Source organism: Drosophila ananassae, chromosome 3L, assembly GCF_017639315.1.
Source record: "Drosophila ananassae strain 14024-0371.13 chromosome 3L, ASM1763931v2, whole genome shotgun sequence".
In the NCBI taxonomy this organism is placed as follows: domain Eukaryota; kingdom Metazoa; phylum Arthropoda; class Insecta; order Diptera; family Drosophilidae; genus Drosophila; species Drosophila ananassae.
In genome coordinates this window covers 15249158-15266146 of record NC_057929.1, presented here as the reverse complement: position 1 = coordinate 15266146, position 16989 = coordinate 15249158, and the positions used below count along the sequence as shown (strand labels likewise).

Sequence of the window (16989 nt, the reverse complement as noted above, 5' to 3'; positions counted from 1 at the left end):
AAATTTCACAAATCCAAATCACTTTTATTCGATTCCCTTTGATTCTCTCTCTCTCTCTGAGTCGTTTGAAAGTGGTTTCCAAAAAACCATTGCCTACATTTTGGGGCTAAAGGATATTTTCGTTCTTATTTCAATTAAAACAAGGTTTTTGAACTCATTTCTTTATGAAATGATGCATTTTTTGTAAGTAATCTAGTAAGTAAGTTCAAATGCCTTTAAATAAATATTTATCTCATTTTATCCTTAAAATGTAACTTATTTTATTATTTTCCAAGGGGCGCCAATGCAGGCTGACGTGTGTTCGTGACATATGTTATTCATTTGTAAGTGCAATGAAAGAAACAACTAAAATCGATGGGCATTTCTGGCCAACACTTGCGGGGCTTCCCCAGACGGAGTGTTGAGTTCAGCATTGGCCAAATCGCACCAACAAATTAATAACGTTATATGGACAATAAAGGCAATTGAATAAGGCTATTCCCGACCATCTCTGGCCATATGCAGCACTAACCCATATTATGACCGTCTTGGGGAAGCTATGCATATTGTGAGTGGTGTCATAACAGACAGTGAAAGTTACTCAATGCAACGGAAGCCAGATCGATAACACTACGCTGCGAGCTATAGGTACTACACTTTCCAAAGATTAATATAAAATGTATATATTATTTTTAAGAGTTTCCCAAATTCCTATAAGAAACATTAGCTCTTACAAGGCTTATTGAAAAAAAGGAAATAAATATAAGCAGTGTAGTCCTTTGCTGGCCAGTGTAATCGATACGAAAATCATACTCAAAATAGAATAGCCACTAAGTCAGTTAGCAAGAATGTCCGCCAGCTAATTGCAAAATCAGTTTAGGCGCACTTTTCAATGGACTCAAATCGGGCGCTGGCAACGCGGAATATTCTCAATTTATAAAAAAATATAAAATAAATACTAAAAAGCAATCAATTAATTAGAAAATTAATTTCTAAACGCTTAATGTCCGACCATTGAGTCGCGTTTTTATTGTGGATTATAAGAAAGGCGATCCCAAAGAGCGAGGATGGTTCAGTTCCTGGGGAATCCGGGGGCCACTGGTGGTGGTCAGTGTCCATTGAATGGTTTCATGACCAAAGCTAATCAAATTTGCAACAAATCCGAAAAGCTAAGACCTTGACCTTGCAGGGTCAGATTATTGGAATCCTAGTGTTTTAAAAACTGTTTTTCGAGATCTTGTTAAATCCAAAAACTAAAAGATTTATTGTGATTATGTAATAACAAAAGTGAAGAGCTTCAAATTTTAATAATTTTTTTAATAAGTTCAACTAATTTAAGGATAGAATAATATTTCTTAAAAAACTTTTAAAAAATCTGTTTTTAACTAACCTGTTATCAGGACCATTCATACTCTCTACGACCGAATGTCCTCATCAAACTATGTCTCCTTTTTCCACTAGATCACATTCACATGGTGACCCTGGACAAGACGGGCAAAAAGTCCTTTGGAATATGTATAGTGCGGGGCGAGGTGAAGGACTCGCCAAATACCAAGACCACCGGAATCTTCATCAAGGGCATTGTGCCCGATAGTCCTGCTCACCTGTGCGGCCGCCTGAAGGTGGGCGACCGCATCCTGTCGCTAAATGGCAAGGATGTACGCAATTCCACCGAGCAGGCCGTCATCGATCTCATCAAGGAGGCGGACTTCAAGATCGACCTGGAGATACAGACGTTCGACAAGAGTGACGATCAGCAGCCCAAATCCAATGGCTACATGCAGGCCAAGAACAAGTTCAACCAGGATCAGAGCAACAACAACAACACCCAGGGCATGGGAAGCCAAGGGGGAATGGGTATGAACCAGGGCATGACTGGTCCTGGCACGAACAGGCAGAACACGATGCAGAAACGTAATACCACATTCACGGCCTCCATGCGCCAGAAACATAGCAACTATGCCGATGAGGACGACGAGGATACGCGGGACATGACCGGACGCATTCGCACGGAGGCGGGCTATGAGGTGAACTAAATGTTACCAAGTTATCCTTTGATCCTTGCGACCAAACTATTTCTTCCACCAGATCGATCGAGCCTCCGCCGGTAACTGCAAGCTGAACAAGCAGGAAAAGGATCGGGACAAGGAGCAGGAGGATGAGTTTGGCTACACGATGGGTGAGTTCATCCCGTCCTTCATCCTAAGAATCCTTTCCTTAAGATTACTCTCCCCACCAGCTAAGATCAACAAGCGATATAACATGATGAAGGATCTGCGCAGAGTGGAGATCCAAAGGGATGCCAGCAAGCCTCTGGGACTCGCACTGGCCGGCCACAAGGATCGACAGAAGATGGCCTGCTTTGTGGCCGGCATCGATTCGAATGGAGTCCTGGCCAGCGTGGACATCAAGCCAGGCGACGAGATCGTAGAGGTCAATGGCAATGTGCTGAAAAATCGCTGCCACTTGAACGCCTCCGCTGTGTTCAAGAACGTCGATGGAGACAAGCTGGTGATGATCACCTCTCGGCGCAAGCCCAACGACGAGGGCATGTGCGTGAAGCCCATCAAGAAGTTTCCCACCTCCTCGGATGAGGCGAGTCTACGGCCATGATCCACCGCCCAAAAGATGAAAACCTAATGTGATTCCTTTCTTTTGTAGACCAAATTCTTGTTCGACCAGTTTCCCAAAGCACGTACGGTGCAGGTGCGCAAGGAGGGCTTCCTAGGCATCATGGTCATCTACGGCAAGCACGCCGAAGTGGGCAACGGCATCTTTATCTCGGATCTGCGCGAGGGATCCAACGCAGAGGTGGCGGGCGTGAAAGTCGGAGACATGCTTCTGGCCGTTAATCAGGACGTGACCCTGGAATCCAACTACGATGATGTGGGTAGAATGGCTTCCCAAGACTTACCCGCTAGACTTACCTTTCCTCTTCCTTGCAGGCCACAGGACTACTGAAACGGGCCGAGGGCGTCGTGACTATGATCCTTTTGACCCTCAAGAGCGAGGAATCCATTCGCGCCGACAAAGAGGCCGAGGAGAAGAAGAAAGAGGGTAAGTCTAAGAGGTTACGGAAGCTATAACAAGTAAGGAAACTGTTTACGGGTACCGTAGAGGCCAAGAAGGAGGCTGAGAAGCCTCAGGAACCCGCCACAGCCGAGATCAAGCCGAACAAAAAGATCCTCATCGAGATGAAGGTGGAAAAGAAGCCCCTGGGAGTCATTGTCTGTGGCGGCAAGAACAACCACGTAAAGGTGGGTTACCGATAATCCAAATCTGTTCAAGGATTGTCCTTACCATCCTTACCCCTATTTCTCAGACTGGCTGTGTTATCACACACATCTACCCGGAGGGAGCAGTGGCTGCCGACAACCGCCTCAAGATCTATGACCACATCTGCGATGTGAACGGTGCCGCCCTCCACGTGGACGGCATGACCACGTTGAAGGTGCACCAGTTCTTCCACGCCACCTACGAGAAGACTGTCAACTTCTCGGTCTATCGCGCCGATCCGCCGGAACTGGAAAAGTTCAACGTCGACTTTATGAAGAAGTCCGGCAAGGAACTCGGTCTCTCGCTATCCCCCAACGAGAAAGGATGCACCATAGCAGATGTTGTACGTATTGGTCCAGGGGAGTCACAATGGGTGCTTTATCCTCTCCTTTTCAGATTCAAGGCCAGTACCCGGAGATCGACAACAAACTGCAGCGCGGCGATGTCATTACCAAGTTCAATGGCGATGCCCTGGAGGGCCTCACCTTCCAGGTCTGCTATGCCCTGTTCAAAGGCGCCAATGGCAAGATATCGATGGAGGTGACTCGACCCAAGCCCACACTGCGCACCGAGGCACCCAAGGCCTAGAGAAGATCCACCACACCTCCGGCGACGCAGCATGCATTCAATAAAAGATCCGACAATTCGAATTTTAAAACAATCTTGTTTCCGCGTTATGGGTTTATTTCAAAAGGAAACTCCTTAGGCTATAGAGCTTGCATTGGATGCGATACGGGGCCACAGATCAGCGCATTCCTTGGCCACGGGCCCGGTGATGGCCGAGCCCTTCATTTCGCCTTTGTTGTTCACTATCACCCCGGCATTGTCCTCAAAGTATATAAAAACGCCATCCCTCCTCCTGAACGGTTTGCGCTGCCGAATGACCACGGCAGGCATGACCTGTGGGTAGAAGAGGGAAAAAATTAATAAAAAGTTTTAGATTTGAGGATTAAAGGAGACTAGGTACTAAGTGTGTGTGCCTGTTAGGTCTACAACTTGGAACAAACACGAGGTTCTTTTAACTTTAAACCATTTTAGCATCTCGCGGCAACTTTGTTTTTGTAAAACGAAAAACGTGACTGCGATATGTTATCTTGACCGCCAAAAATCAAAGCTAATAGAAATCAAATAGAAAGTTAACAAAAATGTAAGAATACTACTTTAATTTTCATTCAACTTCAATAAAAAGCTTGATTAAAAAACTAACAAAAACAAAACACTGAGAAAAACGTGCCTGACAGCCGGTATATACCAAGCAGAGCCACTAAGTTATAGCTTTTCGAGCACCTATTCACACACTACAATGCATCCGTCCTCTGCCGGAGTACTCACCTTCTTCCTGAGCTCTGGTTTACCCTTCTTCACGGTGGCCACAAACATGTCACCGACGCCAGCGGCGGGCAGACGGTTCAGGCGACCACGAATTCCGTGCACGGCAATAACATACAGGTTCTTGGCACCTAAAACCAAAATTTGATTATAATGACGTGCTCCATGTAATCCAGCACAGCGTCATCCACTCACCGGTGTTGTCAGCGCAGTTCATCACAGCGCCCACGGGCAGACCCAAAGAGATGCGGAATTTGCCTCCCGCGGTACCTCCACGTCCTAAACGATAAAATAACACAAAGAATTAGTAAATCCACTTTGTGATTGCACACTTTATGCTGTCGCTTCATTGTTTTTTCACGATTGCACAAGTTTTAGGCGATTTAATTGGATTATTTTTCGAGTTTTTTACCTCTCTTCGACATTTTGCTGCTTTATTCGGAACCGAAAGGAAGTAAAAAGAAAGAGCTGGTTCGCTCACCGAACCGCAGCCAACTTAGCGTGAAACCAGTGGCGTTGCCAGATGTTAGATGAAAAGAACTAAATGAACCACTGATGAACTGGTTCGATAACAAATATTTGTTAGAACGTTGCCAGAATTTATTAGAATTAACAATGAATTTAATCAGGGTTAAACCTTTATTTAAGTTTTATAAATATTATATTTTTGTTATAAAATATATATTTAGAAATATTTTCAAGGAAACATTAAATTTTTAGTAACAAATTTTTATATTTTAGTGTAGTTTGCTTGCCTGGTCACACTGATCCGTTATCAAACTGTTGATTGTTCCCGTTGAAAGGAAAACAAAGAGATGTAAAAAGACCCGCAGAACATTCCATAGACTCCACCCACTCAAGATGCATTCCGCCCAGGCGCTGGCTCAGGTCCGTGACAAGATCTTCCGTAGCTGGACGGGCATCAGCGAGGTGGCCATCATTAAGGAGGTGGCCACGAAGGGCGAGCACATAGATCTGTGCATGGAGTACTGGGCCAAAAGGAAGAATATATCCCAGTCCGAGTACCGTCACCACTTCTACGATGTGGTGCAGGCCTATGTTCAGCGCCTGCTCTCCGAGAGACTCGTTTGCAAAGCGGAGGATGTCCTTCGCAACGTGGACAGGGACGTCAAGTGCTTCTTTTTTCAGTTTGCCTGCGAATGCAAGGATGAGGACCTGTCGGAGTTCGTCCTGGACCACCTGAGGAACAGGGAACCTCTGATGTACGAGCAGGAGGAGCCTGTCTTGGCCTACCACTGGTCTCTGGTACAGCAGCTACGGGAGTGCGATACCCTGGTGGCCAAGCACCAAGTACAGCTGCCCCGACTTCACATTGAAGCTCTGATGACGCTGCCGGAACATGCGCTGCAGGTGCTTCTGGTAGAACTGTACTTTGCCAATGGCAATGAATCTCTCTTAGGCTCCCTTTCCAAGGAGATAGTCTGGCAGTATCTCGTCGACAACAACCAAACGGATAAGCTCCAGCGCTGGTGCCGGTGCCAGGAGGGACTGGATCCAGAAGAGGAACTGTCGGCCTTGGAACAAGGGTTTTCAGCTTGGCAGATTGACGCTTCCATGTACGAGTACGCCCTGCGACATCTGCAGCAACCCAGTGAAGTTCTGCGAAATTACTTTGCCCGAGCTGGTTACTTCTTCCCGGATGAGACCGGGGACATACCCAGTCAGCTACGCCGTTTGTGCACCATGCAGTGTTTGAGCCAACATTCGGAGCTGCTTAGCCGCCAGCCGCTGGCCAAATATTTGCTAGATCGCGGTCTCCACTCATTGCTTCTGATGGACTGTGTCCCTGTGGCTGCGCTGGAGCCACTGGCGGGCAGTGAGGTGCATCAGGAAGCGTTGCTCAATCTGATTGTGGATCTAAAGTCCCATTCACTAAACGACAACGAGGGATTCGAGCTGGTGAGTCAGCGAAACGCCCCTTAGTCACAAATAACTATTTTGTATGTTCTCTTACAGATTTCCAAGAGCGTGCAATCTTATTTGGAGAAAACTCATGATGCAGCCGACTCTTTTGAGGGGCATCCGCTGCTCACCTTTTATGATTTTCTGGGCCAGGAGCCGAGTGTGCCTTCCTTGGAGGGTTTCCTAACGTCCACCAGTTTGGGACGGGTGCCCTATCTTAAATCTCTGACCTCCCGTTTCGATCACGGACCGACTAGCACCAGCACCGGTCTTCCCACGGCACACGATCTCTTCCTGAAGTTTAAGCAGGTTAATCTGCCTCTCCTGGCTGCTGCCGGCCATGGCGAACTGGTCACTTTCTCAAATCCACGGCTCTGCCAGCGCTATGCCAGGAAGTCGCAGCTCAACTATACCCATTACCTAAAGCAGCAAAGGAGCGCGTATGCGGTTTATTACCTGATAACCGAGCAATTACAACTGTATGGCCTGATCACGAAGACGCAGCTCTTCCATGCTTGCGAAACAGTCACCCAGTTGGCGTTACACCACTCAGGAGACGTGGAGCTGGTGACCCACTGTGTGGCATGCTGTGAGATGCTGGGCTTCGATACCCAACCTTTAAGGAGTTTCCTGCTGCTGCAGAAAAAGCTGCCAAAACGCCAGAATGGAGGCAGTTACTCGCAACTGCTGGCGGAATGGGATCGCGATCTGGTGCAACAATTGCAAAACGACAGTAGGGAGTTTCCCCTGGAACTGTATCAATCTCTGATGCGTTTGGCTATACGGGATGTGCCTGGGAAATTCCCCATGGCCTTGCTGAAGTATTATGCCGCCAACAACGACTGGTGGCATCTGTTGCTCATCTTCCAGTACTTTGATATCCCGTTGAGCGAACTGAAGAAGCTGTTGGCAGATTTTAAAACTTCGCCGCTTGGCGTTCACTTGCTCCGAGCTTTGAGCTTCGAGTCCGGAGACCGACAGCACAAGAGGGCTTTCCAAAGACCGCCACGACGCAGCGGAGAAACTCAAACGAATTCCTCACAGGAAACCATGACGAACTCCTCGCACAGTTCAAATCAGGAATCCAGCGTTCAGCCGTTGCACGGCAATACCGACCAATCTCTGTGCACTTTGCTGACTCACACCGCTCGCCAGGATGTTTTCGCGATAATCCTATGCAGCACCAGTAGTGTTCCGGATGAACCCATCCCTAGCACCGCCAAATTTGTGGAGATGATGCTCGGAAATGCACCGCATTGCAGTGCTATTAACCTCTTGCGACACTGCATCCGGAATGAGCAGCCCGTTCTGGCGGTTTTGGCCGCTACCTTGAGTACGCAGAACCGGGATTGGTGCTGGCTCGTGTGGCTGGCGGTGGCCAGTGGCCAGTGGACGCGTCTCCTTCAGGAGGCCGCCAAAGTGCGGGATGAGAACCGCTCAGAGTGGGTGTGGTCCTTGATTAGATCAGCAGTTTCTGGAGGGAAATTAAATCCCCTGCTGCACAGCTTTGAAATTTTCCAAGCTGTAAGTAAAAGTTAACTTTTTAAACATTCTCTTTTTATAATGGAATCATTTACTTCCAGGACTGCAAATTCACACATCTGTGTCGCTTCCTGCAGCTGACTGGCCACCAGGAGGACTTCAGCGACGGTACCATCGTGGAACTGCGTCAGTTCTTTTGCAGCTGGAGCCAGGATGAAGTCACCTTGCCGCTGTGCGGTCCCCTACCCCGCAAGCACGTCATTCAGCGCTCCATAGCACTGCTGCTTATTCAACTCCAGAGCAACTTCGACTGCATCCTGCAACAGCAACGCTTCCTCGATTGCATCTGCCGCTCGGATGTGGGCGATATTTGTGATCTGTTGGACTTCTGTTTGCTCCACAAGGTCTTCGGTGTGGCAGCTACTTGGCTGCGGGAACTGTCCATAGACTTAGAGCAGCTGGTGAAGAGAGACAGCTCGGAGTACAGGCGATTGGTGGACGCTCTTACCGATGCTCGAGCTTATGAGCAAGCCCTTCAGCTGGCTACCTTGCTGCAGCTTCCGTTGAGCGACATAGTGTATGGAAAATGGGTGGCTGAACTGGAGAACGGAGTTCTGCGCCCGCATGGAGAATACGAGGCGGAGATCCAACAACACGCTCTGCCGCCCGCCATTCTTGTGAACTTTCTGCTTCAGGCGGCCTCTTCGACAGGTCAGGTTGGGCTTCGGCGATACGAGCACCTCCAGAGTGCCCTTAGCGTGATCAAGAAGCACCATTTGTTTCCCAATGAGTCCTTCGACCGCGATCAGATCGAGTACGATATGGTGTTGTGTTACTTGCAGCTGCCGGACGATGAAATTTCGAAGCTAGCGATCTACCATTCCGAGTACTACGAGCAAATAATGCTGCAGGAGCGCTGTGTCCTCTACAAGTCCTTCTCTGAGCTGAAGGAACTGGCGGGAATAGATGACCTCACCGTTGCCAGCAAGACTCCCTTGACTTCTCAAATGGAAACCAGGCTGGAGACATTATTAAGCACCCTCTTGGACGAGGGCGATATTGTGGAAGCACTTCGTCTGCAAGAGCTCTTTGAATTCCGTCCTAATGACCTGCGGTTCATTGTGTTCGCCATGGCCTTAGCCGAGGGTATGACCAGCATCAGTAATCTTTCCAGCAAGGAGCGCCAGCTGCTGGGCGAGATTGAGAAGAGTGCCTTCCCCAAGTTTAATCGGATAACTCTCAATCAAAACGTGATGACTCGCTGGGGCAGCGATCTCTCCGACAGCTGTTCGGATAATGTGGCCCTGGAGTTCGAGGAGATTCCCTCCAAGGAGAAGCAGCAAACTCTGGATACCCTGCTGGGCATTGGCTCAAAGTTGAAGTGCGGCGTGGAGCTGGGCAGACGCATAGTGCTGGCCTATCGGGCAGCCATGAATCTCGATAAGGAGTATTTGGACGTGCTCCGGACCAAAGATGCCGGCATTCTGCTGAAGAGTGCTGCTGGCGAAGATTGCTTGCAGAGACTGCTGGTGGTTAGTGACATCCAAATTTCTACGAGGATGACCCCCAACGAGGTAAGTTATTAATGGAAATGTATATGAGTGCCTCATTGACTCTCCACTTTTAGATTGCTGAAAGTCTGGCCCTGGAACTGACCACCTGCATTGTGCGGCCACGTTTCTACATCTTCCACGCCAGCCAGCAGCCAAGGAATGCTCTCAGAAACGCTGACCTCTGGGGTCATAACATAGATCGGGACTTCCATTTGATCCTTGAACTGGCTCCCAACACCACAATGCTGGGAAATAGTCTGTTGGAGTACTGCGACGCTCTGCAGGCTTATCGTCGCTATCAAGATGGTAAACCATACGAGGAGAGCGAGGCCTTTGAGCGTCTCTCGGGAATCATAACCCTCTACGGATTGCCTACGCCCTCGCCAACGGGAACTGGCCCTGGAAACCCCCAAGTGCTCTCCCACAAGAAGCAAAATCAAATCTATGTGGAACTGTTGATCAAGGCGCATCTGTGCTTTGTGCACGAGTGCTCCATGGAGGGCATTGTCAGTGTACTGCAGAAAGCTAAGGCCCTCAATGGGAAGCTAACCAAGGCTAAGTCCTGGTCTCTGATTGTACGGATGTTGATTGGCATAGCCCGCTACCGGGAAATGTTTTACTGCTTCGATTCGCTGATCGAGAACGAGCAGTTCGAGTCCTTGCTGGGTCAGTTCGATGAGGATCAGAAGGGTGGCTTGCGTCAGGCCATCCTCAGTTACCTGAGGGAATATCAGCCAAAGGATGGCAAGGACCTGCTTCGTCTCGCGGCCCTACACTTTCTCATGTACAAGGAGTTGGCGGAAATGTGGACCGAGGAGGCCGAGGATATTGTGAATAAAGTTCAAAGTCTGGCCGCGACGGGAAACGGGTTAAAGTGCTTCCCGGAAGTTCAAACCCGTTTGCAGCAAGCTCTGGAAAACTACACCCATGCCACGGAGAACTATTTGCTGGACAACAAGCTACTGCTGGCCCAACAGAGTGTTTCCCGGGCGGAGCTAATGGCCATGCAACTGGATCTGGTCAACAAGGCATTGGAGAAGCGTCTCAACAACAATGTCCAGCAGCTCTGTGTGAATGTTTTAGGCGTACGATCCAGGGAGCAGTTCCGAGAGTTGGTCAACACGCAGCTTAGGTATTGTGTGTGCAATTTTCATTCAATGTTTATATTTCAATTTTGTTTTTTTTTTCCACTTCTAGTGTCCCACAAACTCTGATTCTAGGCCGCGCCTATGGCTTCGATATCAACTGGAGCGAAGCCCTCCTATCCCAATTTGTTTTGTTGCAAGTCCCCAACTATCTGATGGAGTATCGTTGCCACCAGCGCATAAACGATGACGTTATAGAACAGGTTGTTAAAGGGTAAGGGTATTCATTTCCTTCCGCTTGCCATTTATTAATTTTCTACTTGCTTCACAGTTACTTGCTGCACTCTCAAAGTCATCCCACAAATGCCAAACAGGAGGAATCACTGGCCCAGCTGGTGGAACTCATTAAATCGGTGGTACTCAAGTATAAGCTGGCTTCCATTTTGGGCTTCAAGCCCATCGTAATGTCTCTGATCAACGATTCGTCGGTCCATTATCTGCGAGATACTAATTTTGGTCGCAAAGAATTCCACACTTCAGCGGAAGCCTGACACAGAGACGAATGTGATTTTAAATTATATTTACAAAACAACCTAAGCACTGAATACGTTACAAAATATATACATTTAGAAATAGTTAAACTTTTCCACCGGCACCTCTTCCTCGGGCGGGCTTTCGGTTTGGGGTGTAGTTTCTGCTGGTGGCTTGGATCCATTCCAAGCCTGCACAGTCATTTGCCCGAAGATCACATACATCAGGTTGCCCACAAAAAGGATCACGGAGATGCCAAGGAACACAACTCGCCACTGTGACCGATCCGACTCATTCGTCACAGTCAGGCCTATGACTATTGGAGACACCACTCCAGCCGCCGACATCAGTGTGTTGCTGATCCCAAACAAGAGTCCTGCGAAGTTGGGCGACAAGTCGACGTGGTTGAGGGAACTGCCAATTGCCTGTCCCGATATTGCAGCCACAGCTGCCACCATGCAACACATGCTGCCCACAACATTTTTCTCGCTGACATAGGAGAGAGTCACTAGGGCCACGGCCGGAATCCAGGAGGCAAATGAGTTGATTGTCTTCCGGAGAATGGGCAAGGATATCTCCTTGTTTCGGGTCAGATACTCAGTCAAAAATATGAACCCATAGGACGACATCAGCATCACCACGAAGGGCAGGGCAGAAAACAGAGCATTCACAGCGATACTGTAGCGAAATATTCCGTGGATGTAGCGGGGAATCTGCTGCATTAGAGTGTAGAAGCTGCAGGCCTGGCTCATTTTGCAGAGCGCCAGGACAATGAAAGGAGGTGAAGTGAGGATTTGAAGCCAAGGCACTGGTGGACTGTCACCACCTTTGTTGCCCTGGGCTTTCTCCAAGGCCAGTTCTATGTGCTTTCGCTCCGCTAGAGATATAAATTTAGATTCCGAAGGGGTGTTGGCTCCATATCGAATCCAAAAGAGGCTCCACACAATGCCGAAGTAGCCTGAAAGTATAGAGGACATTTAAATGAAGGTAGTTGTTAATAAAAAGGACAATTTTCCATTGCCCACCTGGTATGTAGAACGAACTGGGCCAGCCCAGAGGCGAAGCAGCCAGAATTCCGCTCATGGCGAAGCCCAAAATGGTGCCAACATCCAGACCCGTTGCCATTACGCCACCCAGGCGGTTTGCCTCTCGCTTCGGACACCATTTGGCCAGGTGGGTGTACAGGCAGGGCCACATGCCGCCCATGACTAGACCCTGAACAAAACGCACTCCGAACAACAGCTGCCAGCCGCCCCAGGCCAGCACCATGGGCGTGGCAATGCTGATCAAAGAGGTGACCACCATGATGACTAGTAGAAGCAGCTTTGCTCCAAAGCGACTGGATAGATAGCCACTCATCAGTTGCGTTAAGCAGGAGCCCCAAAAGGGGCTGCTCAGAGTGTAGGACTTCTCCTTTTCGGTCAGATAATATTCCGGATAGCTGGGATTGCTGCTGTTGGCGTTCGTTAGTGCCACAATGGCCACACTCATGTTCATGCGCTGGGCCACTATCAGAGTGCCGGCGGTGAAGAGAAACAACACCTGCAGGTGACGGATGCCCCATCTGGGTGCTGGCGAGAAAACAAAAGACTTCAATAACGAACTTGCTGGACCCGACTGCTTACCCTTGGTAACCAAGTTGAACGATGTGATTGCCATTGCAACGCGGTGCAACGACCACTTGGATCAGCCAGTATCATCGAACTGGCCAATTTCTCCACCTGAGCGGTATGCGAAAAAGACACAGGTGAATGCGTAGCTGCAGCGAAACTAGTTTGCCCGCCAAATTCCCAACATGCTGCACCCAAAACTTGATTTGCAACCGCGTGACAACGATTCCGAAAAGTTCTAGGCCTATATTTATGTGCAGCAAGTTTTTTGTAATACTACGTTGGATGGGAGCCGAGCCCCTTGAAGAATCCGGGATATGGGGCCCTTGCGATGTCCGTATATTTGCTGATCTTTATCCGATTCTTAAACTAAACACCTTAAATGATTTTTTAACCTTTATTGAGACATGATTTAACAGATTTGAAGTATTTAATTCACTAACCGTTTAAGAAACGATTAATGTGCTATTTATATCTCAATATGGCTTGTGCTAATAATATAATGCCTCGGGGAATAAAAAAAGCAAACAATAACAATGACGAGGGGAATCGCTCAGTGGGTCTTATCAGAAAGTAAATATAATGCTCGGCAGCCTGCCCGGCGCTTTATATCAATCGGGGGAGCTAATAACGTGTGCCTTTGGTTCCGGCCATTAATTGGGAATGACTTGTTTTTTATCAAATGACAAAAGCGATCGTTAGGCGATAATTACTGCTGTATTAGCCGTTGATAAGATAAAGAAAAGAGACCTTACTCAATTTATAAGGAGGCTGGTCTGAGATGGGGTATAAGGTTGCCATCGCAGCTGTATTTAAATGTTTGAAAGTACAAACAGAGTCTACTTTCTCTGTCGAGGCGCTATTCATATTTATGTAAGTGACTTAAAGTACAAATAAAAGCTTGTATACAGACTTTGTTACTACAGTTCAAAGAATCATTGTGGTTCAGCACGTACTTAGCGAATCAAGAAAAAATATATATTAGATTAGAATGTTGTTAAATAAATCAATAAAAAATCAAATTCCTTTGCGACTGAGATCATAAAATACTAAAGTAGCCATCAATATCAATCACATGAAATCACATTCGGGGAATAAATCGTTGCGACTTCCCGCCAATCAAGGAGTCGGCTGTCTAGAGATAACGATCCAAATATATGAAAATACTCAACAGGAATCAGCCATCTTAAATGCCGTGCTCCGGCACGAGTTCCCAAGTTTTAAATAGAGAAAAGTACAAAGAGCAGAGAGGTAAGTCAACAGTTTATTTCTAAGTATCACAGTTTCTTTGCTTTTCTTTTTTAACGCAGCTGTGGCAAATGTTTTTGAACCCATCCATGAAAAGCTGGGGTAGAAGCAGTGCAAAACACTCAACCAGCCATTGACAATTGTTGGCCAAGAGTCCCCAATTCAAAATAAATATTCGCGCACTTATATACTTATATACATTTATGAGATAAATTAACAGATTAGATTGTCCTCCTCGATTGGAGTACTGGAATCACAACACCAGCTCGCCCGATTGGTAACAATTGGGAACAAAAGCGAGTCAATTGAAAATAATTTACTTAAGCCCCGCACGCTACGGTCACCCCTTATAAATAGAATAAATATAAATTACAGCCTACTTATGGTTAATACTGATTAACAAAATCAATTGTTTAAGTGGCGACGGCCACTTCCGCCACAAATCAAAAAATCACTCGACAGCCTTTGCCGTGTACCGCTCTGGCCAGGTGATTTGCTGCTCCAAAATGGGATCGATGGGTGGGGCGACCTCGGCGACCTGGGGCGTGGGGGTCTTTTCTTTGGCGGATTCCGCATCCTTGGGGTGCAGGTAGTCGTCGGCATCCCAGGGCTGTGCCTTGGCCGTGCCCCAAATGATGAAGACCACGTTGCCGAAAAAGAATATAATAGCCGCCAGTCCAAAGACGATCTGCCATTGGCCGCGATTGTGCTGTAGCGAAAAATGGGGAAATGTTGTTTACTTGAGGTTCTGAAATTTCGGGTTTTTCTGTCTTGATGATGACTCACCTTATCGGTCACGATTTCACCGGCAATCAGTGGGGTGAGGATGGGAATCACATTCGCCACCGTGTTGCTCAAGCCAATCAGAATGCCAGCATGATTGGGAGACAGGTCGATGGTGTTCAGGGATGATCCGATAGTGGCGCCACTGTTCACGCCCACCGACACGGTCATTAGGATGATGGCCAGCTTCTTGTGGTCCTCGTTGAGGAAGCCGATGCCGATTAGGGCGGCGGCGGGTATCCAGAAGGACATTGTGTTGAATAGCTTTCTCACCGATGTCAGGGACAGGATCTTCTTCTTCAGCAGGAGATCGGCGGCAATCAGGTAGACGTAGCTCAGCAGCCACATGGCCAGGAAGGGCAGGGAGGAGAAGACGGCGTTGCTCTGGATGTCCATGTTGAGGACTCCGTTCATGTAGGAGGGTATCTCCGCCTGGAGCGTGCTCAGACCGTAAGTTTCCGAACAGCGCGTCACCAAGAGGGCCAGGAACGGCACGGAAGTCCAGATGGCCTTCCAAGGTATGGGTATAGTGCGATCGTGGAAGTCCTCGTTGTGCTGCAGGGAGGACTCGATGTACTTGCACTCCGACTCGCCGATGAATCGCGATTCGGTGGCATTGTTGGCCGCAAAGATCAGCCAGAGGAAGCACCAGGCGGCGCACAGGGAGCCCGAGACGTAAGATATGCCGGGCCAGCCCATCGCGCCCTTGGCAATCATGCCACTGATGAACATAGCCAATACCGTGCCGCAGTCCGTGCCCGTATAGCTGAAGGCACCCAGGCGATTCCGCTCCTCCGGCGGCGACCACATGGCCAGGTGCTCGGTGACACAAGGGAAGATGACGCCCTGGAACAGGCCTTGCAGGATGCGGATGGCGCAGAAGACCTGCCAGCCGCCCCAGGATATGCACCAGGGGGTCATCAGGCTGAAGACAGCCGTGCCGAAACTGGCGACGAAGAGAACCACTTTGGCGCCGTACCGCCGGCACAGGAAGCTGCCGGGGCACAGGGTCAGGATGTAGCCCCAGTAAAAGCTTGACAATATGTAGGATTTGTGTTTCTCGTTCCAGTTATATTCCTGCCGAGGTAAAGCAGCCACGTCAGCAGGCGATTCTATGACTACGGACTAATTAAACTTACCGGAAAATTGGGATTCGTACTGGCTGCATTGGTCATGGCAACGATGGCCACGCTCACGTTCAGGCGGGCGATGTGCATTACAGTGAGTCCGAGGAAGAGCAGAAAGGACTGCAGGTGACGGACACCCAGGCGGGGTCCCTTTGGCTGTTTCTGGGTCATGGTGATCGCGGCGAAAGACCAGGTAACTTTAGAACTTTCAGACACTTTTTGGTTCTTGCTGTCTAGCCTAATATTGGCTCTGTACTGCTGGGTTGGCAGAATGGTTCTAAGACCCATGGCCATTGTATTACCAACATTTATACGACACTCGGAAAGCTTCGAAAGCCTGAGCTAGCACTCCGAGCGAAATCATTCACCTGAAATTGCTTTTTATATATGTTGACAAATAAATATGATATATATGGTATATTGGCTTGATTGCCGGCTGGTGAGTCCCCAGGGGTATGGATGCTACAAACAATATCGCAAATTGAGGCGGATTATTGACGCAACTCCTCGCTCCAGAAGGCGACTGACGTATCCGATCTATTGTAGAATTTACCAGCGGGTTGAGAAAGAATATATGCGAATGTACATACATACCGTACGTAGTATCAGCAAATATTGATGGGTTTACACAAAGTTGGAGTTAGAGTCGGACTCGTAGTCGGAGTTTGAAAAAGACAAACAAAATATAGAACAAAAGAAAAGCAGACACACACCCACCCACCCCAGAAACATGTTTATTTACTTAAAAGATTTATGGCACAATTGTCAATAGCACAGGTCTCCGTATGTTTTTATATTTTCCAACCGATCCGATGCCAAATCACGTTAGGAATTCAAATTCCACCTGCCGAAAGCTCGAATCGGGGAAAAGAGACTCCTCTTGCCATTTAAACTAATGTCTGCGATCATAAATGAATGATTTTATTTATTTTTTTCGCATATTATTCTTTATGGCTTTAATCGCGTCGAAACAATGGAAGCGGTACCTGATAAGCGATGCTACCTGTTAAATAAATAATAAACTAATCGATAAAGTGCCAGGCCACGTTCCCCCGTCCCAGGT

The 16989-nt window shown here is 48.1% G+C and overlaps 5 protein-coding genes across 5 annotated transcripts; 2 read left to right on the top strand and 3 right to left on the bottom strand.

The window, feature by feature from the left end:
• Positions 1–850: 850 nt before the first annotated feature.
• Positions 851–3916, top strand: LOC6494188 (inactivation-no-after-potential D protein). The gene is made up of 9 exons (XM_001960766.4): positions 851–1086; positions 1441–2006; positions 2068–2158; positions 2219–2574; positions 2641–2865; positions 2925–3036; positions 3097–3236; positions 3302–3598; positions 3652–3916. Exons 1-9 carry the CDS (start codon positions 1047–1049, stop codon positions 3841–3843), a joined length of 2019 nt encoding a protein of 672 aa, XP_001960802.1. The 5' UTR covers positions 851–1046; the 3' UTR covers positions 3844–3916.
• On the bottom strand, positions 3900–5140 carry LOC6496387 (60S ribosomal protein L23). Its single transcript, XM_001960765.4, has 4 exons — positions 4997–5140; positions 4780–4863; positions 4588–4715; positions 3900–4155 (listed from the first exon to the last, which is right to left on the bottom strand). Exons 1-4 carry the CDS (start codon positions 5007–5009, stop codon positions 3958–3960), a joined length of 423 nt encoding a protein of 140 aa, XP_001960801.1. The 5' UTR covers positions 5010–5140; the 3' UTR covers positions 3900–3957.
• Positions 5141–5343: 203 nt separating this feature from the next.
• Positions 5344–11268, top strand: LOC6494189 (spatacsin). Its single transcript, XM_001960764.4, has 6 exons — positions 5344–6504; positions 6562–8031; positions 8091–9563; positions 9617–10674; positions 10740–10901; positions 10959–11268. The coding sequence occupies exons 1-6, from the start codon at positions 5446–5448 to the stop codon at positions 11176–11178; spliced, it is 5442 nt and encodes a 1813-aa protein (XP_001960800.1). The 5' UTR covers positions 5344–5445; the 3' UTR covers positions 11179–11268.
• Positions 11254–12910, bottom strand: LOC6496386 (putative inorganic phosphate cotransporter). Its single transcript, XM_044715652.1, has 3 exons — positions 12784–12910; positions 12184–12729; positions 11254–12116 (listed from the first exon to the last, which is right to left on the bottom strand). Exons 1-3 carry the CDS (start codon positions 12815–12817, stop codon positions 11254–11256), a joined length of 1443 nt encoding a protein of 480 aa, XP_044571587.1. The 5' UTR covers positions 12818–12910.
• Positions 12911–14317: 1407 nt separating this feature from the next.
• Positions 14318–16666, bottom strand: LOC6496385 (putative inorganic phosphate cotransporter). The gene is made up of 4 exons (XM_001960762.4): positions 16521–16666; positions 15939–16463; positions 14803–15876; positions 14318–14725 (listed from the first exon to the last, which is right to left on the bottom strand). Exons 2-4 carry the CDS (start codon positions 16218–16220, stop codon positions 14468–14470), a joined length of 1614 nt encoding a protein of 537 aa, XP_001960798.2. The 5' UTR covers positions 16221–16463; positions 16521–16666; the 3' UTR covers positions 14318–14467.
• Between the last annotated feature and the right edge of the window lie 323 nt (positions 16667–16989).